We start from the raw sequence: 24,213 nt of genomic DNA, 5'->3' as shown, positions 1-24,213 counted from the left end.
TGGCATGATGGAAGGGGATTTATTGAACCCAAATATTTATGAAATACATATCCTGAGAGGGCGATTGAGGGAGCGAGTGTGATAAACACGAACACTCGTAATTATTTCTGACACGATTCAATGTATCTTTGTCACGTTTAATTATACGACGGACCAAATTATCACGCAAGCCGAACCATACCGAGAGGCTTGGGTTGACACAACAATCCGTTTGTCCCAAAAACATATGCTTTCGTTTTGTTACAATCTCTATTTACTCGACATGCACTATCGGAACAATAATTCTGTGAATTTTAACGCTCCACTGTACGATATAAGCTTAACTGCTGGTATCTCAGTGATACCACCAAATCGCTTACGGCTGGTAGAGTACCTTAACTGAATATCCCAGCCCACTTTTGTGGGTGAAATACGAACTAAGAGAATGTTCATGCCCGGATTCCCCGGGCAAGATATTCGGAACATACATATCATCGCTCTCTCCGACGAACTGACTGATTCGTTGGGAGGAGTTATAGTCATGCTTTGCGTCGAGTCGTAATGGATGTGCTTTTCCCCACATCCACACTCATGTATATAACAATCCATGGTCTACGGTGGTGTGAGCGAGACAACCAGCTAGAATCTTGTGGAGAGTCATGTGTAAATACCCCCGAGACGAAATGAATCAGCCGAGAGGGACAGGGAAAGAGTGCGCGCCCCGAGAGAACGTGTGCGACATAAATCATAGCTCCACCAGCCGCCAGAGTGGGTCGGTCGCGCAGAGGAAGTTGTTAATCTTTATCTTTCTCTCGTCGAGGTAGCCCCAGCAAACATGGAAAAGCTGACAAAACGGTTAGTAAATTTAAATTAAATTTAACGATCTTTATCTGGTCGTCAATCGGGGCAGATCTGCTGGGAGTCTACCCTGGAGCCTGGTGGGTTTTTTTTCCGCTCCCCGAGTTGTGGGATGTAGCACTGACGCGTATGGGGAAAGTGTAGTGTGAACATCGCCACAACCAGGGTGGTAAATGCAAACGAGCCGATTGACCGACGAGATTAGCTGTGGAAACATTTGCATAAATTAGTTGTCCGAGCCCGTTTTGTTCCCATCAATTCCGAAGGGTTTGGATGGGTTGCGGTGCGATCAGCCGGTAGAGCACGGTGGTGTGTTCACCTGCTTGGCCTCTCGACGAGAATCATGCTGGTTTTGGCCCACATGGAGAACGATCAATGTTGCAAAAAAAAAAAAAAAAGCGGGAAGCCACGCAGTGTGTACCGTAATCGGTTCCGAACGGTTGTGGTCTATTAATCAGTGATGAATGTTGGGGAAACCCCCAAAGAAGTTGGGGCAATGGGTTTGGGTGAGCCTTTGAGTTTTTTTTTTGTGATTTATGCATAGTCAAATTGTTGTACTTTCTCGGGTAAACGATTACAGTGTTGAACTAGGTTCAGCGTGAACAAAATGGTTTGGGTTTTTGTTTTTACCTATAACGGTCATTCATCAATAAAAAAAAACGCAAAGTAATGTACCTTCCAGCACAAATGGTTCATCGTGAACTGTCATTCAATACTCCTGTAAATATACAGTGATGGACCAAACTTATTGGAAATATTACTTTAATAAATCTCAATTCGAACGTTTTTCATCATGACAAATCAGTTTATTTCCGTACTAAAAAAAAAAAAAATTCAATGTTATAAAAGTTAATTTCCTTTGTTGTTCTTAGTACAGAAAATGAGCATCAAAAAATAATACCACTCATTCTTTCATTCAGAGAAATGTTTCCATTTACTTCGATTATCAATATTTAGTTGTATAACGATTTTCCCGGATCACCTCACGTACAGTAAAACCTGTTTTTGTGCGAATTTTTTTTGTGCGATTTTTTTTGTGCGATTCCTGTTTTTTGTGCGGTGTATGAAAGAAGCATATTTGACGAAGTTATCGTCCATTTAGTTTTTTTCGATGGTTTTTATGCATTTCAGTGCGAAAAAAGGCATATTTGCGTCTCAATTATCCACTTCTGAAATCATTACCCTTCTCTCATCAAATGCTCTAAGTTTTTCTAAGTTTTTGCATGACATGATTTCTAACAGCAACACGTTTCGACATGCAACTAAAAGCACAGAACAGCCACGCGCAACCGAAAAGACAAGGTGTCCCATCGCAAAACAGGGAAACAAAAGAAAATTGAACGGTGAATGGCGTGAATTTGAGTTATATTCTTGGGGGAAACTTTTTTTATGCGATCCCTATCTACCGCACAAAAAAAGTTTTTTTCACAATGTGTACCGAACACGATTTTTTAAAGCTGCTGGTGAAGTTTTGCATGATTTTTATTATGCGACTTTTTTTGTGCGGTCCCTATCCCCCGCACAAAAACAGGTTTGCCTGTACTCTTTTCGTGTTTGACTCTACGATGTTCCAGCACGGGTTGAAAGGCCATTCTTCCTGGTTTTTGCTCCATATTTCTTTTTCTCGCTTCACTTCGCAGGGTTCACAGACATGTTATGCTAAATGTTTTCTATTGAAATAAGATTGGCGGACTGGACCGACAATGGCATAACATTAGTTTTATGAGCCCTTTCATTGACAATTGGTCTGTGCGGATCGATTCTGTGTGAAGAAGGTTTATTGGGTTTGCACTTCGAATGTTGGGTGTACATGTATGTTTTGAATGATTTCTAACAGATGACATAAGTGGACCGTATCGGACAATGTTTGTCAGTTATTGTCAGTTTTCGGAATTGTAAACAACAAAAAATAGAATCAGTCATATGTCACGAATCTATAGTTTTTAAAAAATCACAAAACAATGTATGATGTGGGATTAGAAAAGTATAATGAGGAAGAAATTATGAATATTACTAAATTGCAGGGTTTTCTATTTCGTGGTTTGTAAATAGAGTAGTATAGGCACTAATAATTTGTGCTCCCTTGGCCGAGTGGTTAGCGTCATAACTAACATGCCGGGTGGTCGGGTTCGATTCCCGTTCTGGTCGGGGGAATTTTTCGTCAGAGAAATTTCCTCCGACTTGCACTGTGATCACGAGTATTCTAGAGCTTGCCACTCAGAATGTATCAAGGCGTGTTATTTGGCATAGAAATCTCAACTAAATACTAATAAAAATGACGCAAGTAATACTACGTTGAGACGGCGAAGTTCTTGTAGGAACGTTAGTGCCATTGAAGAAGAAGAAGGCACTAATAATTTAGATTTCGATTATTTTCTCCTACTTTTCTTCGTGTGGACTGTGCCATTGAACCATGAACCATGTTGGTTGTGTTGTCAGTCATCCTACTAATTCAGTGAGCTTAGGTATACCCAAACGTTTCGATGTTATCAATGCTTGGAAATACACTTGACAAAAATGGATGATCACGGTACAGCATAGAATTTTTCTCATTGTTTTTGAAAGGTTGTAACTTCGTTATAAATAAGAACATGAGGATGAAACGTACATCATATTGAAGCTACAAGTTTCTAGTTTTAGTTTTTCCTGATTACATATTTTCTCCTGGATTTGTGTATGTGTAAGGCACAAACAAATCGGGAATGATAAAATGTGGTTTTTGACGTAGGACTACGTCTTTCATTTCTATACCGGGGTGTAAAACCAAAGTTTCGAGAACGAAAGCGTTACGCTGGAGACCGAGATTTTGAGCGTTAATAGCTCTTAAACAACTGAACGAAATGGTATGATAAACACTTCATTTGAAAGATAAAATGTCTACGCGTCATAAACTTGTTACTTTTTCATCCAAAAACTTGTTTCAATGGTCTTAAAATTGCTTTCAAAACAGGCTATTGAAATCACCAATCGGTATATAAGCGAGCGCCGCTCGTAAACCCACTCAGTTATGATTGAACAGCGATTGGAGCATGTTGTCGCTGTTGTTGTGAAGCTAATTTCGTTTATCATGAAAACGCTGATGAACGGTTTCACCAAGAGCCTGTTTGTGCACCTAAGGCCAAAAGGGAATCCATCAGGAGGAGAGTGATGCCACGGTTCCGCTTGAAACATCGGAGCAGCCGCCACACACACACACACACATACACGCGCGGAATTCTCGTTGCTATCATCGTTGCTGAAAAATAATCTGCCAGTTCCCCTGGGAATTGAAAAATACATTCACGCGAAAGAGTTTATTTTAATGTTTTCTATACATATATCCCTGCAACCAAATACATTTGGTTTTGTTATTTTTCAATCAATCGCAATTAACAGGAAAGCTTCTGAATATTTTTTTCCCCATCAGTGGAAATTTTCGTATCCAATATTGGATGCATAACATGAAAAACGGAAAATGTTTCACATCGCGAAAATCAAGTCATTTTCGAGCGATTATTTGCTTTCTACTCATATAATGCTGCGACCAAATACATTTCGTTTTGGATTTTTTTAATCAAGTGCGATCAACGTAAGACCACGTCTTTCGGCAATTTATTAGAGGTGCAATGAATCTTTAGGAATTCCCGCTCTACGCGCACTGGCAAACAATGTTTACTTAACAATTTCTCAAACGAGAAATAGGTGTTGTGAGAAAGGATTAGCAAACGCGAAAACGACAAACGGGAGAAAGATACGTTTGGAGGTTGAAGGAAATTGGCAGAAAACTTCTTCATTCTATCATTCAAATAATGTGATTCATACCACATCGTTTTGCCAGAAAGAGATTATTAATGTTCAAAGGAGGAATCGAGTCCTCCGAGGAAATTACCCAGCGCAAATTAGAGTCGACTATCGATTGCGGCATTCGTACACAAATAATTTTATAATGCAGTTTCACCAAAGTGATTTCTTCGGATATATTCACTACATCATGTCATGTATTTCATATTCTTCATTAAGAAATCCATATCCATGGCACCTATCGGTAACGAATTATTATCGAAACCACGATTTTCGCTAAATGCTCCTTTCAGTTCGGCCTGTAAAAAACTTTTCTGTACTCTAATCCATCAAATTTGGGGCCCTGAAAAGGGCCGTTGATTATATGCTAAGCTAATATAGCACGCTCTCCTCGGATACGATGGGCCAGCTGGATGTCCTTGGGCATGATGTGACGCGTTTTGCATGGATAGCACACAAATTGGTATCTTCGAATAAGCCTCCTGCAGCGTCATAGCCGCGGAACTTTGGAAGCGCAAGTCGGTTTTGAAGTCCTGAGCAATTCCACGATCCAAATGCTGCAAAGGTAGCTGCGGATCAGCAATTCGGTCGACTTCTGATAGTGATGAATTTCACGCAAAGTTCCCGGTCGATAGCGATGTGGCTTCTCCACTTATCCTGCTACTGGTGCGCTTATCCGAGCTGACTTCGTGTGCCTTATTTTATTCAAATTCAGAAAAGTTTTTTACAGGCCGAACTGAAAGGAGCATTTGGCGAAAATCGTAGTGTCGATGATAATTCGATACCGATAGGTGCCATGGATATGGATTTCATAATGAAGAATATGAAATACATGACATGATGTAGTGAATATATCCCCATATCGAAGAAATCACTTTGATGAAACTGTTTACCGTTTGTCGTTTTTAAGTGTTGGGAAAGGGCATTATTTTTGCTGAGTAAATTCCAAGAAAATCCATTCCTTCTTTAAGCGTGATTCATTCTGCTTCGGATCAACGGAACAGTGATAATCATTTCATACAAAAGATAAAATGTCCAAGAGTTATATGATTGCTATTTATTGAGTCGGAAAATTGTTTCAATAGCTTAATGATAGCTTCGAAAACAGGTTATAAAATGACGCTTCCTTTGCTTTGCTTTGCTTTGCTTTCATTTCTTACTCTACTCTCGCACCGTGACGACTCGTTTGTTTGGGACCAAGCAGATAGCAGGTTAGTCTTTCAGTGGTAGGGCACACGAAAGCAGCTCGGATAAGCGCACCAGCCGCAGGATAGGTGAAGAAGCCACATCGCTATCGACCGGGAACTTTGCGTGAAATTCATCGCTATCGGAAGTCGACCGAATTGCTGATCCGCAAGCTACCTTTGCAGCTTTTGGATCGTGGAATTGGTCAGGACTTCAAAACCGACTTGCGCTTCCAAAGTTCCGCGGTTATGACGCTGCAGGAGGCTAATTCGAAGATACAAATTTGTGTGCTATCCACGTAAAACGCGTCACATCATGCCCAAGGACATTCAGCTGGCCCGTCGAATCCAAGGAGAGGGTGCTATATTAGCTTTGCATATAATCAACGGCCCTTTTCAGGGCTCCAAATTTGATGGATTAGAGTTCAGAAAAGTTTTTTGCAGGCCAAACTGAAACGAGAATTTTCGTTTGGATGCCATACAGCATCGAGAAAATTCCGGAAAGATCTAATCGTTGCTGAAAAATAATCTGCCAGTTCCCTGGGAATTGAAGAATACATCCATGCGAAAGAGTTTATTTTAATGTTTTCTAATTATATGGCGAACACAGCGACCAAATACATGTGATTTCGTAATTTTTCAATCAAGTGTAATTAGCTGGAGAGCTTCTGAAGATTATTCTTTCCCATCAGTAGGATATTTTCGTATCCAATAATGGATGCATAACATGAAAAACGGAAAATGTTTCGTATCGCCAAAATTATATAATTTTCAATCGATTATTGCTCAGTCGCCGAAATTTTCATACTCAGAGAGTTCATTCTCCTCTAGTTTGCCTTCCAAATTGCCATCGTAAACCACACCTTCTCTCGATTCAATCACGCACGAAAAGCATACTGAAATGATATTCTGGTGGTGAAACCCATTCATTTTTCGTGAGGCGTCGTGCACAAATTACGTAACGTGATAAGGGGGGAGGGGTTAGATGTTGCGTTACTTTCTGTTTATTAGAGATAGGAAATTGCGTTACGAAAGGGGGGGGAGGTTCAAAATCCGGATTTTTGCGTTACGTAATTTGTGCACGACGCCTGAGGACATCGACAAGACAACATCGTTACTGAACGAGCTGAACGGCGAGGGATCGAGGTATTTATTACCTGGCTTGACCTGACCTGAAATGCAATCAGTTTGTTTTAACTGTGAGGGAGCGCAGAAAAGCCGATCGATCAGAAGGAGAAGAGAAGGTGACCAAGAGAGTATCAGCATCGAAATACGGTTCCTCGGGAAGACATAGAAGCAGCCGCCACACACACACACACACATACACGCGCGCAACTCTTTTCGTTTGCTGGTTATCGAGAGGAAACCTAGAAAGAAATGATCGTTGCTGAAAAATAATCTGCCAGTTCCCCTTGGAATTGAAAATTACATTCAAGCGAGTTTATTTTAATGTTTTCTATCCATATAATACTGCGACCACATGCATTTGGTTTTGTGATTTGTCAATCAAGTGCAGTTAACAGGAAAGCTTCTGAAGATTATTCTTCAGAACAAGGTTTTTTGTATCCAATATTGGATGCATAAAACCTTGAGTCTTCAAAGTAACACTCTCGTTTTTGAAGTCACCCAAATATTTATTTATTCATTCATTCAGGATGGATTTAGATTCAACTTCAAACAAATGATCTCTAAATCAACGATAGTCCTACGTCACCCTTGCGGTTATACCATATATATAACCCACTTCCTGTTTTTCTTTATCGAAGCTTTTCTGCTAGGAAGTGTTCCTCTAATTCATCCAAAACATTGATCAACATCAGATCATTTCAGAAAAAAAAAAACAATTGATCGTAACAATATGAAAACTAGCTCAAGTTTTGTGAATAAATTAGACAAAAACAAGTATTTCTTGGAATATTTATAAAATTACAATAGGCCTTCTAAAAATCAACAAGAATCCTATTTTTAAAGAGGTAATCTTAGTTTTAAGGAAGGCTGTTGACTGATCGCTGGTTGGAGCAAGACTAGAATAGAAACTGCAAATAGCATCTTTGTCACTACAAGAGCGAAGCTTCAGCTTCAACGTTTCTCTTATTTTTAAAGCCCAGCCAACATTTTAAATACACCGTTAGAATTTACGCGTTTTTACGTGGATTTAGAAATTTACGCGGTTTTCTGTTAAACGGTTTTTTTATGCGCCGCGTATCCCCCGCGTAAAAAGCGACTCCAGTATATAACGTTTTGTTTTGGGACTTACCATTCTCGAGATATAACCTTTTTTTTATAGTGAATGTAATGTTAACGCAATTGAAAAAAATTGTCGTAATTTAAACTAGTCAAATGATAATGAAAATTGTGATTTTGGGTAGCTTCCATCATATGTACCAAGCTTCAATAAAATCGAAAGGGGTCGCATCGAAATTTCCATTTTTTCGGCTGATACGGAATGGAATTGATCTATGGATCTTTTTGTTCATACTTCAGTGCAGACGTAATGTAAACAAACTTGCTTGCACTGAGCAGCGCAAACCATTCGCAAAGCAGTGAAGTAATACGATTTTCAGATTAACTCTCAGCATTAATATGTACTGTTGACTGCTGGCTGTCTAGAGCGACACTAAAACACTGAACTTATTTAATATCCAAGTAATTTTGCAGTACCTTTTAACAACATTACATCTCCAATGCTTCCAAAACATCATTCCCAAAGAAATAGTTCACAAATTATATTAAACAGCACCTTACGCAGAAGAGCAACAGAAAATCCGAAATCGATTGTGTTGGGATAGCGACAGCTATAACAATCACAGTAGAACGAATATTTATTCACCTTCAGCCAGAGAACACAGCTAAAACTTAATTCACATATTCACACACCACAATTGTGTTTTTATTATTTCAAACTGTTGCATTGAATTGCATTGAAATGATCTTTTAGTGACAGGTTCGGTGACCCTGAAAAGCGCCTTGCTTTCATGAGTGTAGCTAAAGATGGTTGAATCATGGATTCATTGTTATTCTCGCGAGAATAAGCTATCTACATGACGAAATTAGTTTCTTTATTGCCAATGCACGTAATGTATCTCTTCTTCTAGCCACGAAGGAGTGAAGCAGACCATTCAGATTATGCTGATAAATTAGAACTCTTTGCTAGTGTTACTGCTGACAATATTGGTGCTGCTACTGTTATGGTTGCGTCTGTTTGAAGTTGCTGCTATGATATTCTATGGTAGACTCCTACTGATGTGAACTCCTTACCGGTTTGAAAGTGAATGATTTATACGTATTGACTGGCTAGAGAATCACACAGAGGTGGAGCTTGTGACACAATGTTTCGCTTCCCTTCAAGCTTCCATTGTATCGAGAAAAACCGTTCATTGTGTTGTGTATGTGTTGTTTTATTTTTAATTTTTCCCTGAGATAGAATAATATGCCAGATAACTACGTTTGTTTTCGCAGTAGTATTAATGTTTTCAAATGGGATTCCGCTGTTACTCTAGTAGTCCCTTTTAATCGGTACGGTTGGATGAGGAGCACCAATTGAACCATTAAAAACGTGGGATTTAGCGCGTTTAGAAAATGATTGATATTTTACAATTATTCAAAAGTTTTTTGTGATCAGAGATATCTGATTTTCCAGGATTTCCCAGACTTTTTGGCACGTTTCCTGATATCTTGACAAACACTCAATTTTGCCTGATTTTTCTGAAACGATTCTGATTTTCCTGATTTTTGTACTTAGTAATTTATCAGAATTATTAAAATTTTTTTGGTTTGTTATCTATCTATTTCTTAGTGATTCGAGTTAAGCTTTAAGTTGTCGTGAAAACGATCTAGGACAAACCTCCAGAAATAGTCAATGTGATAGGCGTGTTCCATCAGGGCAACACCAAACTTCGTGCTTTTTTTTTATTCTTTATTTTTGAGACTTTCAGCCTCCTGGGCAGGTTCGTCTCAGAAACTTCATGCTTGACAACACGACAAATTATTTCGAAGTCTGGCAGTTAACTAGTCAAGTACATAAATTGTTCGGAAGGATAGGCTGAATGAATGATGGTGAAATATTGTGGAGTAAAACTGTGCATATCAAACTGTAGAAATGTATGCCTGCCTGTAAAAATGACACTTTTGTAAATCTGCTTGAACTTTCCGGACAACCCAGTATGAGCTATCCTGATTTCTTCCTGATTTTTATTTGCATTTTTTCTGATTTTTGAAAAATTATAGTTGACAACCCTGGTTGTGATAGACGCGTAGGAATGTTTATAATCAACTGACGCAAACATTTTTTCGAATTGTAATCTCTTTTTTTCTACATGTTCAGTGTTTACATTTTCATTTTGATTGAATGGTAAAATCCGTTTTATGAATTTTCTCAGAGACGAATACGCCGCACAGTACAGCGATAACGAATGATGATGAGATAAGCCTTGATCTTCTGGATAACGGTCGGCCGCAGTTCACGATATCACTTCGACTCTTGGTTCGCTTGGTTGGCTTTCTGTAAGCCTACTTTTGCCAACGTGGAAATTCAAATAATACATTTGTTTGAAATTATGAAGGAAAATGGAAATGAAGCACCGTTCACAAACAAACGAAACGCTGTAATACGCTTCAGAATCCGGTCAATGGTTGCCTCGTAATCGTGAAGAGCGTGTGTTTCATTTTTAAACTTTTTTAAGTTTAGAAAAGAGCTCTTAATTATTCAAATTATATCCATTATGTATGTTTGTTCATATATACGTTGTAAACATTCTGACGAGAATATTTCTTGGCTAACAGACATATATTTTTTATTGTTTACATCTTTTGAATAAATTTTTCTGTACCATGCATATCTTCATCATGTCGATGCTAATACAATGTTCATATTGTAAAATCTGGAAATACATAAAAACGAGACAAACCATATGCAAATTGAAATCCGTCGTTTTTTGTCAAAATTCTCGAAAGTATAGACCTCGCTACCTATAACATTTTCCCATCTTTGGCAGCATGCGGATTTCTCGTCTGGTAAATTCTTCCGAGGCGATGAACGAATATACCCAATTTTTAGTTCCTTCGCAAGAAATCAATTCCGGCTTAGAGTCACCGCACACTACAGACTTTTTGACGAAGGACTTCGTCTTACATTAAGGGTGCCAAATCAGAAAACAGGTCACGTTTTAATGAAATAAAGTTTAAGTTAATAACTATTTTTGCGGCGAACGGATTGTAACGATTTGCGTACCAATCGAATCGGAAACTTTCTAAGATTGATATGCTATACATTACAATCCCATAGTCTGTATATGGTTTAAATTAATGAAAATTGGAAGCATTCCCATTTCCTCATACATTTGTTTTGTCCATTTGTGTGCTTTCCCGAACAGAGCTGTCATTAACGAGCAACTTAAGTAGCCGCTGGAATAGAAACAGTCGGAGACGAATGAATCGTTGGATTTAAAGTCTCAGTAAATAAAGGAAAAGAATAAGAAAAAGAATAGAAACAACGAAGGGGGATAGCGAAAAGAGAATATTTGCGAAGTAAGTAAGCTGTCGCTAGCGTATAAGTATTGCTCTGAGGAAAATTCATAGAATCTCTCTGTGCCCGAAACAACGAAGGTCGCTTATTCTGCTCGTTTTGTGTTATATGTTTCCCCTCGAGCAGTGTACACATTAGTGTTTGGCAGTGTAGTTGCTTGTTTCCGTTGCGCGAAACATAGAACTTGTTCATTTCCTGTACATGTGAATAGCACACCTTCGATACTTTGAGTTGCCATTCGTATTTGCTCTCGTGTGCATCGGCTCTGTTCTGATGCAACAAGCTCCTAGCTTTGTTAACGGTTTTGACCGAGAGTCGAAAAACGATTTTCATAAAGGTCATCCTCGCGATGTTTCATTTTTATCGCTGCAACTGTGTGCATCTGTTAGATGCGTGTTTGGTGTTTGTTGAATGGCGATGCACAGAAGACGCCTCTCGTTAAATACTCAGTGCAATATGACCAATGACTGTATTGTTCTCGCAAAGGCAAGAAAGAATCGTTGCATCTCGAAATGATTCTACAAAACCACGCAATCCATGAAACCTTTTCAGCGTCCCCGGAACTTTTTACTAAAGAGTTATTTATGAAACTTCGACGTATTCGCAAATAATGCGAAATGCTAAACCAACAAATTAAAAAAAAAAAATTGCGTAGTCCTACGTCCTAAACGGTCGTGTCTCGGATACAACCCCTCGATTTTTTTCAAGCGATAGTTTGGTCGGGTTGGGTTGCTAGTGCGCACAACGAGTTAACCAATCAGTCGGGTTGGTAAAAAGTGCGCATAATAGGAAAACTGTCGGTCGAATATTCTCGAAGGCTATTTTTAATTTATGTTTGACAACGACGAAGAGACCGATTAAGGAAAATCAAAAAGAGATTCAGAGAGCATTGGGTGCATCCCATTCTTAGTGATTCGCACGGCACGCCGGATGCCAAAATTGAGAGTAAATTGAGAGCGAATTGAGAGCAAATTAAACTATCGGCCGATAAACAATCGCCGTGTGTGCGGAGGTCGATGCTTACCAATACTGATTAAACGGATGGCCGATAGCTGGCCGACAGGATAGTTTAAATGTAATCGGGAAGCCTATCAAACTTTTTATCGGCCGGTACTGAATCGGTATAGTGAGCGCATGTGCCAATTTATCGGCCGACGAAAGTCTGCAGTCTGCGGGGGCTCTAACAGTTCATTATACACAACGTCAAGTTCATCCTACAAAATACTCAGTATACCATTCGGTTCAGGGATGTGTAGCTTGAGTGTCAATGTTGATGACCGAGGTTTCCCTATAACTCATTCTCACTTCGAATTATCGTGGCAGATCCACTTTCCACCTCCAATAACAATATGATGCATCCAATTCTTGAAACCCTTATTCCTCTAACCTTTTCTCTTCTTTATCCACTTCTGAAACGTTGAAACCTTTCAGAACGCGTTCTTTCATTAATAACGATCACATCATAGGTATCAACAAATATTTGATGCACTTCAGTCGCTTCTTCGATTTGAAAACGGAAAGCATCCCTGTCGCAAACGATGATGATGATTATTTTACAAATACCTAACATATTGGTGCAATGACACTGTTCGAGCTAGCACCTATTCGCAACAATGAAACCTAATGAAAGTCTTAACTTCAACAAATACACACTGAAAACCTCGCAATAAAATTGCAACAAAGAGACCAACGATCATGTTATCCTGGCATCACCCCGCCACAATCTTATTTCCCAGCGTTGCAACAGCATTCACGCTGGCATAAAATCAAATTATACCCCACCGGCTGGAGGTGTTAATCTTACCACTAATAATAGAAATACACCCGAGCGAAAAGATAGAATCAGTAACTATTCATTGTAACTCCGAACTAATTACGTTCCAAGCTCCTCCCATCCATAAACCAACCAAAACGTTGTTTCGTCTCGGGGTCTCGGTGCACTCGATGATTTCTAATTATCATAATAAAATGAGCGCCACCTTTTCATCAACCGTCGGCTTCGATTCGATTTTGCTCAGTCCGTCTCGGCCGCGGAACGTTCTAGCCGGGAATTATGGTATTGGGGGTAGATTGTATATGCATGGCTGTAAAATCACGGCTGCGAGCCGAGCGCGCTGACCTGTGATTATCCTTCCCTACGAGTATATTTCCACCAAGCAGCCGCGGTAATGATCGATTGTCGATAATAAACTTTTATAAGGGGGGATTTCCACAGTCGTAACAGATACGATAAAGTCAGGACAAAAAGGTTACAATTAAGGTGATTTGTACTTTTAATTTGCATACATTTTAGTTCGGATGTAATGTGGGTCTCCTCAAGAATCGGAACCATTATTGTGCTGAGTGGAATGCTTCTGATGTCACCTTCGCTCAAATCCGTCTACAGAGGACTATGGACTAATTATGGCCGGGGTGAGTGGTGGCGATTGAACAATTAATTTTAATAACAGATTGCCACTCCGGTGCACCAAAACAGAGGCTATCAGCGAGAGAGCCAAGAAAACGAAGCGCAAGCGATTAAAGTTATTATTTTCCATTTAATTATACCCGTCACTATCGGTTAAGTTACGAGGTGTTTTTATTGGGGTGCGCTTTGCCTTTGGAAATCACAGCTCCGAACAGTCTCATGTCCGCAGCTGAGGGTGAGCCATTTATTGAAAGTTTTCCGCGGGACTAAAGGGCGTGATATCAGTTCAGAATGCAGATAAGCCGTTTTATTTCTACCGTTTGGGTACAATCGAATGGACGATCCAATTCAGTTGCCCCGTTACGTTTTCCGCTCTGGATGGCGTTATCGCTCGCTTCGGAACCTCCATTCAATTCCGATAACAATAAAAGCTTTCCACAACTAAATGTATCCGTGAAAATGCTGTTACCCTTCTGAAAGCTTTTGCGGTCAAAGTGGGCAATTTCACGCGTCCTGCCGTAGGGGACTGTAAGTTTTTACTCAACACTAATTTTCGACACTGAAATCACCTTATTTTCCAGCGTTTCTCAATCTCCGAAGTCAATTGCTCCATAATTTACTTCTTGGGAAGCATTCAGGATTATTCAACCCTCGCGGCAAACTACCAAACACGCAAATTTTCTGCCCAAGCGTTTGATATTGGCGATAACATAGTTAAGTGTGAACGAGAACTTCAGTGTTGCTCGAAGTTAAGTTAGTTACAATTATTTTAGGGAAACATAAAAATAACAATAATCGTCTCGCTTCTTCAATTATTGATTGAAACAAATATTGACTTATCTTCGATTATCAATTCACTTCCCCCATTACATCAATTGAAATGTGGTGGCCACTAAGCCACAGTAAATCAGGCTCATAACAAGGGTAATAATTATCACTTATCACCTCCTTCACTTCTCCTCCTACCAGGGGTGTTTGTTAACCCATAGTAACTTCCTACACGGTATGATTGTGTCGTTCAACACATGCTGGGCGATTATTACCACGCTACTGCACATCCTACAATGTTCATGCTGAGAGTAGTACCTACAGTACACATCATCGGCGTGGCATACAGTCATTTCCGAACCAAGGGCAACACTGGCGAGCAGCGAAATGATTGATGATCAGCGTAATAGTGTCGACATTAAACTAAATATGAAAATTATTCATTACACCAAAAGCGCACCATGAGCCTCGTCCCTCATATACGCTGGTTGTTCAATGGCTTGATGACGGGGTAACGCGCGCCCGACCAAGTTTTGATAAAGTCAGCTCGCGTGAATGACGTGATTTATTTACGTTCAGGTTTCTCCGAGAGGGCCAGGGATTTTATCACACCTTTATGGTATTTTGCACCTGCGGGTTTTGTTGATTTTGTTTCTGTATGGTTTTTTGGTTTATTAGACAGCACACGCCAGGGGCCAGAAGTTGTTCGCCAGACAGCGCCGCAAGCGGGCGACAAGTACCAAGAATGTACCAGCGGGGAGTTATGGGAACATAAACATCTTTACAGCCGTGTCGAAAGAGCGATGCTTAGCGAGGCAATATTGCCGGTTGGGATGATAAGAATTTCGATTGCTAGTGTAGTGTAAACCGTTGTTTCGGAATGCGGAAAATACGTTTTTCGAGTTACTAAGTCTGTTCACGAAATTTCAACAGCACGTTGAGAACATCACAAGAAATAACATTTTGACCCAATCAAGAAAAACATTACATACTAAAAATAAAAAAACTACTCAACTTTTCATCTCAAAAATGATAAAAATATTAAAAAATTCTTCCAATTTGTTGATGTGTTGATACAATTATATTTTTGTTCTCCTGGGTGGTGCGTATATGAATGGATCAGAAAATTCCAGTTTGCTTGCCGGTCATCGGTTGTTTCCGATTAACAGAGTTCTGCATGGCGTATTCAATCCATTTCTTGATTTTTGTAATTCAACCGTTTCTGTAGCTTGTGTGTCCTTTTCTTGTACGAGTCATGATTGCTCTTAGAATCTGCGCGAAAGGCGCGTCAAAAATATATATGCATTGACTTATCTTCCTAATCTATCGATCGGCAATTAGAAATATGCGTGAAAATCAACTTGTTCGACGGTTCATGATTCTGATGATGTTAGAAAATTAGCCGTGAAGATCAAATTAAATCATAGTTCAAATTGAATACGAGTTCAATGAATATTTAGAGCTTTCGGAGAATTTCTGAGGCTGAAATATGTGGAGCATACTTTGAATAAAGTAGCAATCAATTTCATGTTGCAAACGATTTTTTTTTTATCATTACCGTAAAGTTATACTTGTTCAATAAATATTTATTTTGTTGTTCAATTGCTATACGATCATTCTAAATTTCGCAGAACTACGTCTTTCAGGAAGGGTGCCAAATTAGACATTAATAACCATTTTCACTAATTCTCATGATTTGCATACCAGATACCGAATCGGAAATTCTCTAAGATTTGTTTGATATGCTATACATTACAGTTCGCTAATCTCTTAACGGTTTAAATTCTTGAAAACTGGAACAACTTTCTATTCTCCCATACATTTGTTCTGCCGATTCGTGTGCCTTACCCATATTTCGAATACTTATAACTCGAACATTTCTTAAAAGATCGGAAAGATGTTTGCATCAAGTGATAGGAAATATTTCAACGCGTCTATCACAATTAATAAAATGTTATTTTATTAATTGTGATAGACGAACAATTGAATAACTGTAAAATGTCAAGCGTTATCTAAACGCCCTAACTACCAAGTTTGATTGGCCCGATTTACGGTTTCCCCAACACAGACTCCAAAATCGATGTACCTGTGGAAATCCGCTTTGCAAATATACATGCAAGTTTGGGGTATTTTTGTTCCCACCGAGCTGTGTTTCCCTAACACGGACTTCAAAATCAATGTGCCTGGGGTAATCCGCTTTGCAAATACATGCAAGTCGGGGGTAATTTTTGGTGTTGAGTACTTTTCTGCCCATGATTGCATAGGAGACGTAATCGACAACACCATTAGTGTTGGGAAAACGCATTTTTGTTGTTTTTAGCCTACAAGCATAACCATGCAAATTTCCGATGAAATGATCTGTCCAGTTGAAGGATATTATCGGCAAAAAGAGGGCCTAGGTGATTTTGCGGATTATAACATTTTTTTTCCATTTGGAAAACGCTCACGTCTATTTATGTGGACAATCAATCGTTTCAATGAACATTTGTTGGCATAACTAGACGTAATCACCAGGTTGCTCTGTTTGTAGCGTTAGTATTTACAATTCCGACAATAGTCAAAACGTCTTCGTCGGTAGTTTCAGTTGTTATCGGATAAAATCAAAAAGGTTTGGAAGAAATTAAGTGAAATGTTTGGAAAAGGTGCTCTTGATTTGTTGCGACTCTATGAGAGTACTTTTTTCCTGAAGAATATTCTGGGATATGATAAGAACAACAGGTTCAATTGATTGAATATGTAAAGGCAATCTGCAATGTTGGTAATTTTAGCTTACTCTAACGGTATGAGTAAATACTGAGTATGTGGAATAATTCAATGTTGAATACGAGCGAGGAGTTATAATGCTAAGAAGCATTATTATTTTAATTTTACTACTGATCTGATTTTTTCATTATCTACTTGAAGATCCAAATGCAGAAATTTAGGTAATTATAACATTTAAAAACACAATTGTTTCTCTTTGTTCATCGTGTACAGAAAATAGTAATTGTATGAGCAGCGTTTCAATGGTTTCTTATATTCATCTATTAGGAAACACTAAGTAATAAGACACTATCGTGACAGACATGTTTGGACTCTACAAAGAATGTGATTCAAATATAGATTTAGCTCATAGCACATAATACTGATAATTGTTGATTTTCGAACGATGTATGAAAGCTGTATGGAACTACGTCCGTTATGCGGACAAACAGTGATTTTTCGAAAACGTTTTTTCAAAATTGCTCAAATGTTTCCGAACAAAAAAGGTTGTTTGCATGTTGAGCAAACGTATTACATTGTGTAGAGTGCGAAACTGCGAAAAAGTCGATTTTGTTCATTTTGTCGTTTACGTCTCCTATACAAACATGGGCAGATATTAGATATTGGGTTCGATTCCCAATCTGTCAAGGATCTTCCCGGGTTGGAAATTTTCTTGACATGCCTTAAAAAAACTTTGGGTCTGAGAGTGGGATTATCATTATGATAATGTCGATACGGATAGGACCATTGTTTTTCTTTGAAAGTTTTTACCTATTCACAATGTTCGATTAACAGAAATTCATGCCTACAACAGAGTCAGTTCGCTTTGATTTTTGTTTTATAATTCTGATATCTTAATTTGGTTAAACATTATCTATTAGATAAATCGGCCAGTTCAAACCTTTGTAGGGGTATGAGGTGGGTCATCATTATCATGATTTGAAGAAGAGTTTTGATTTCGCTTTCGTAGATATACGTAGAAGTAGGTATGAATCTTCAACCTTCATAACACGGATTGCGGAATGGAACAGTATCTTCTTGCGTCAGAAGTTGTTTTATTCCACTACTAGCAGACCCGGCGAACTTCGTCCGCCCACAATAAATATTTTAATTCAAATAACCTCGAACACTCACATTCCCCCGAAATTATTTTTCTGAACGCGATCTATATTCGCGATCAAAAATATAGAACGCCATTTTAATTTCAACTAAAAATTGAATGAAACACTTTTCGAATGCAATCAGATTCAATACATTTCCTTTGAATTTCATAACCTTTCCGTTCTCGAGTTAAATATTGATGAACGAACACCAAATCAGTTTTACGTATATAGATATAAAAAGTTCGCTGAATAAATTTATTTGAAATTATGTTTTTACAACTTCCGATCGATTTTCCTATATTTTTTGACATATAGGGTTGGAGAAAAAGAAATGTCGTATTTCTGATTTGACGCTTTATTTAACATACTTAAAATTATCCAATTTAAGTCGAATATGCGCCGTTTTGTTCGCAAACTTGTTGCCATTTAGAAGGCAACTTCATTATCCCCCCTTATAAAACCCACCTTCTTATTTGCAAAAAACTCAGACAGCCAGTTTTCGCAAGCCTCTTTTGAGGCCAACTTAGTATCACCAAGAGCGTTTTGCATGGACCGGAAGAGATGATAATCGCTTGGAGCCAGGTCCGGACTATACGGTGGGTGCAATAGGACATCCCATCCGAGCTCCCGTAGCTTCTGGCGGGTCATCAAAGATGTGTGAGGTCGAGCGTTGTCCTGGTGGAAAACAACACCATTCCTATTGATCATTTCTGGCCGCTTCTGGTCAATCGCCTGCTTCAAACGGTCAAACTGCTTACAGTAGAAAACCGAGTTGAGGGTCTGGTCATAGTTGAGCAGCTCATAGTGGATGATTACCTTCCAATCCCACCAAACACACAGCAAAACCTTCCTGGCCGTCAATCCGGGCATGGCGATGGTTTGGGCCGGCTCACCGCGCTTCGACCAGGACTTTTTCGCTTTAGGTTGTCGTACGTGATCCACTTTTCATCACCAGCCACCATCTTCTTCAAAAATGGGTCGAGTTCGTCCGTTTCAGCAGTGCATCGCAGGTGTTGATTCGGTCTAAAAGATTTTTTTGCGTCAACTCGTGTGGCACCCATACATCCAGCTTTTTTTGCAATCCAATCTTCTGCAAATGGTTCCAAACGGTTTTATGGTCAATACCCCGATTCTGGCCAATCGAGCGAGTGCTCACATGCCGGTCTACTTGGATGATTTCAACGATTTTATCGGTTTCCACGACGATTGGCCTACCAGTACGGGGTGTATCTTCGACAGCCACTACACCGAAATCGATCAAACCAACGCTGTGCTGTGTGAATCGTTACAGTATCGGGTCCATAAACTACAGGATTTTTTTCGGCCGTCTTCGTTGCAGTTTTACCTCGCAGATAGTAAAAACGTAAAATATGGCGAATTTCTTGATTGGTGGACTCCATCTTTGACGCGCTATAACTTGAGACTGAAAAGGACAATCACAACACTGTCAAAACTTGTAGCACAGATTATCGTCTTTAAATAGCCGTATAGTATGACCCGATGCGATAAGTACAACACAAGATATGTTTAAGTGTTGCCATATATTGACAATATACGACTTTTTGACGTAGAACTACGTCTTTCAGGAAGGGTGCCAAATCAGAAAACAAAAAGCGGATTGAATAATATAGCTTTATTCCAAAATTCTGGATACTCTTCCATATCCGCACTAGCACAAAAAAATCTCGTATGCTGCTCTTCTTTGAGGGCCTCTACAGAGGGCTTCCTCTCCTTGTATTGAGCTGCGAGCACACACATAGCTCGTTGTGTTGTGCTGGCTCACTCACATCTGGTTTTTCATTCTTTTGTATTTTTGGTTTCCGCCTCCAGCCCTGAGGAAAGAAACTCTATTCCATACTCCTCCTTCACCCGACAAGAAAACAATCCTCTTCCGCTCGATGCTCTGCGGCAACCATGTTGCTTCGATGACCACCTAACGAGAAGTGGTGTGGCTTCGAATCGCGGATGGCTTATTTAAACCAAATATGTTGAAAACGGGCAGAAACGAATGTCAGTTGCTCGTTATTGACAGCTCTGTTCGGGAATGCACACAAATCGGCAGAACAAATGTATGGGAAAATGAGAATGCTTCCAGTTTTCATTAATTTAAACTGTTTAGGCATTAGTGGATTGTACTGTATAGTAAATCAAACGAATCATAGAGAATTTCCGATACCATTGGTGTGCAAAATATCAGAATTTGTTCGCTGTGAAAATCGTTATTAACATGAACTTTATTTCAAAAAAACGTGACCTGTTTTCTGATTTGGCACCCTTCCTGAAAGACGTAGTTCTACGTGAAAACAAACACACTGTTGAAAAAGATGAGAAACTGACGTTGTTTCCAACGCAGACTCGTGGTTACCAAATTTGTATCTTTATAAATAAAAATGTAACGCAAAATCTGTTGGTAAGCGGAAAACCCGAAGAAGGGATGGTCCGATTTTAGCTTCCTGTATTTTGTTGTGTTCGTCTCTTCCCGTAGATCAATATAGTGGAGATAAAAATCGAAAAAAAATCGGAAAATTTAATTCCCATATGTTCTAAAAATCGTTAAGCGTGTTTAGTCCATTTGATGTTGGCGCTAACGAAATTGATTTTTGTTCGAAAGTGGAAAATGATTTTCAGACGGAATAACGCATTCCTATATCTTCTATCTATATAAACAAAATGGAAGGCCAAATGTGTTGGTGTGCCCTAAACCCGAGGAAGGAATGGTCCGATTTGAGCTGTCTTTATTTTGTAATATTCTCTGTATCAAACATGTATTCCATGCAACGGAGAAAAATGTTATTTCCAAATGCTTGAAGAATCTTGAACGAGAATTGTGTCTGAAAATAATTTTATATCATAAGCATGAATTTTTGTAGAAGTACTAGACAATTTATAGTAAAAGGGAATTGTAAAGGGTCAAAGGGTAATCAATCAATGAAGAGTTCAGTAATTGGACTCACTAACGTTCACTTAGTAAGAAAACGTGGATGTTTGAAAGTATTCAAATCAAAAAATCTATTTGGGCGGGACGAAGTTCGTCGGATCAGCTAGTTTTAAATACAGATACAGCAGTTGCATTGAATAAGTTTTTGCCTTACATAACATGGTATTCTAAAATAAAATGGTAAGAATGGTTCAATATATGAAAAGTTACTTCCAAGTTAGTGTGGTTTCTGATATCGGAAAACATGCAGCCGTTCTGGAAAATTTTGATACGGAAATAAACCTTTCTATACACGAACAGATTTATGGTTGCAATTTCTCCACTCCATTCTAATTTACACAGTGAAAATTTTCTTCCGTTCCTACTAGCGAGCCAGCCACACGATAAGGTCTAAATTTATTGCCCTTTCGGCCCGGGGGCAATCCTCAACTCTCTACCGGTACCGGATGATTGATGGTGTGCCCTGTGGTTGACTCGCTCTAAAATAATTGAAGTGTTGAAATTATGATTAGCGTCTTTTGTACTGGCAAAACGGTCACGATAGGCAGTTCCGTGTGCGACATACGTAGCCATAACCGACTGGCCGTAAATATTTACGCTTTACTTTATCGTTTCAGCAAGTGGCAACCCCGACGGTGGTGAAGAAAATTCTCCGCTTCAAGCAGGAAAATCCGGGCATGTTCGCTTGGGAAATCCGAGACCAGCTGCTAGCGCAACGTATTTGTGACCCCAACACGATACCCTCGGTCAGCTCCGTGAATCGGATATTGCGGAATGGAGGCCTCTGGACGGACGATATGACATCAAACGGTGAGTTCGATGATTGTTTATTGATACACATTTTAATGTGTCTGATCAAGATGTCCAAATTAGTGTTGGGCATCATCATCATTAGAGCTGAAATTAAATTTGCATAATTTCTCATTTTCGCCGAAGGCAATGGCTCGTGCCACCTGTATTTAACTCACAAATGACAGTGTGTAATAAAACAATTTTCTTTCGACATGAACATCATCGAGTATGTAACAGGGCAGCATTTATGTCTTCCCCCCTCACCCCCATCGAATCAAGAACGCTTGAAGACGTGTCCCTGCTTTAAACACATGTCCCTCGTTGTCTGCTGCGAGGCTAAGTAATAAGTAATTGTACTCATATTTCTTCGCCACACGCGCCGCGAACATTGCCTTGACTTTGTTTCCCCCTCTCCTTCCCACCAGACAGATAATGATCATGTTTGTTAAAGCGTAATCGCTCATTGAACACACTCGCTTTTGGGTAGCACCAGACAAGATTCACCCTCTGGAGTAATTGCCCTCTCTACCCATCGGATCGAAGTAATAAATGGGCCGGTGCGCTTGTGCAAAGTTTCAAACTCATGTTCATGAAAAGTGTTTAACAGGTAGTTTCCGCTGTTCCCGCGCGCGGTGGCGTCTGCCCAAGATAATGCAAATGATGATGGTGTGAAAAGAAGGCGCGAAATCGGCGAGCCCCAGTCTTTGATCATCGGTGGCTAATATGCAAATTTTCGGTTAATGTGTCCGCAGACGTAGTGTTTCGATTAGGAGGAGACAGGTCGTCGTTCGACAGGTGATGTTGAGATAACGTCTGGGGATTGGATTCTAGATTCGCCGAAATCGCTTTTTTGTGGTGTCGTATCTTGATATAATCCGATGATTAGGCTTCAGCCTAATCAGTCGTTCTGGGTAGGTAATTTAGAGGCATTAATCTTCGATGGCTGGGAGTGCGCATGTACTCAGTATATTGGCTCATCAATATCCAGCTCTTATTTGATAAATATTATCTTATGGTATCTATACTTAACATGGTTGTTTTGATATGTGTACCTTCAGTCGCTTTTGAGAACCTCATCGATCTGCTTCTCATAAGTGCTTATGGGTTGATTTTATCCTGCCCGACGAGTATAAACGAACGTCAAAATGTATTGGATAACATTTTCCACCCCAATGGCAATCAACCACAGCGGGGTGCCGAGTAAGAATACCAAAAATATGGCGATTTGATAGAAACAGTAGAGTGTGAACCTAAGCCAAATAATTGCTTTCGCTAAATTGTCTGTCCACCCCTCGAATGTTGATTGGGTCCAGTAGTCGCGTGGTATATTTCGTTGAGTGGTGAAAGGCGATTTGGTTTTACGAGAACCAAAAATTTCCTCATCAGACTCGGATTCCAGCAGCATTTGCATATTGGCATGATGATATGTCCTTTGGGAGACAAGGTCTATTGGTCGTGAAGGACTGCATGTTTTCATTGGGTCTGGACATTGGTAGAAATTCACATAACCACGAGGCGGTGATTCTGGTTTTACTGATAATACAAGGCGAATATGTATGTCTATTGCAAAATACGGATGCTATTACAGTATAAACTTACTCAGGAATCTCCTTCCACCCCGAACTCTCGGTGAAAGTGGTCTTCTGTTAGAGGCGTTCATTTTTTATATGACAGTAAACGCAACAGATTGCTATGTTCTCACAGTTGGGCCCTGTGATTCAACTTATGATCTAAGAGCTGATAAGCTTTTGCTCGCTATCATAAAAATAGTAGTATCCAAACTTAAAAAATATTTGGTTGTTCAAAATATAACCTGTTTCAAATTACTTGGAATAAGAAATCTTCTCAGAATTCTAAAACCCATCATCTCTTAGGTTTTCATTAAATTCTCACTGTTAATTTTTTACTAAAATAAAATTTTTGGTCAAGTCAATTTACCTCGGGGAAAACGTTAAAGCAAAAGTACTCGTCTTCTGGGTAGTTGTTCACAGATGAACAATCGACTCTTAACGGCTCTTGGCTCATAAGAAACCTCATTCCCAACGCATGCAATTGCTCGGAAATAATTTTGACGGGTATCTCCTAATGCTAAAACAAGCTCTTCTAGCCTTTTCATCCTTCCTTGTGGAGACATAAAC

General features: G+C 39.4%; 1 protein-coding gene across 1 annotated transcript in view; it reads left to right on the top strand.

Moving 5' to 3' along the window:
- Nucleotides 1-24,213, top strand: part of LOC129779466 (paired box pox-neuro protein) — a 140,824-nt gene that overhangs the window by 105,103 nt on the left and 11,508 nt on the right. The window contains exon 5 of the mRNA XM_055786947.1: nt 21,901-22,093. Within this exon, the coding sequence (XP_055642922.1) occupies nt 21,901-22,093 (193 nt within the window). The remainder of the gene's footprint in view (nt 1-21,900; nt 22,094-24,213) is intronic.

The sequence above is a fragment of the Toxorhynchites rutilus genome, chromosome 3 (assembly GCF_029784135.1).
Source record: "Toxorhynchites rutilus septentrionalis strain SRP chromosome 3, ASM2978413v1, whole genome shotgun sequence".
Lineage (NCBI taxonomy): Eukaryota > Metazoa > Arthropoda > Insecta > Diptera > Culicidae > Toxorhynchites > Toxorhynchites rutilus.
Note: the sequence above shows the minus strand (reverse complement) of the source record. Positions and strands in the feature narration are given on the sequence as shown.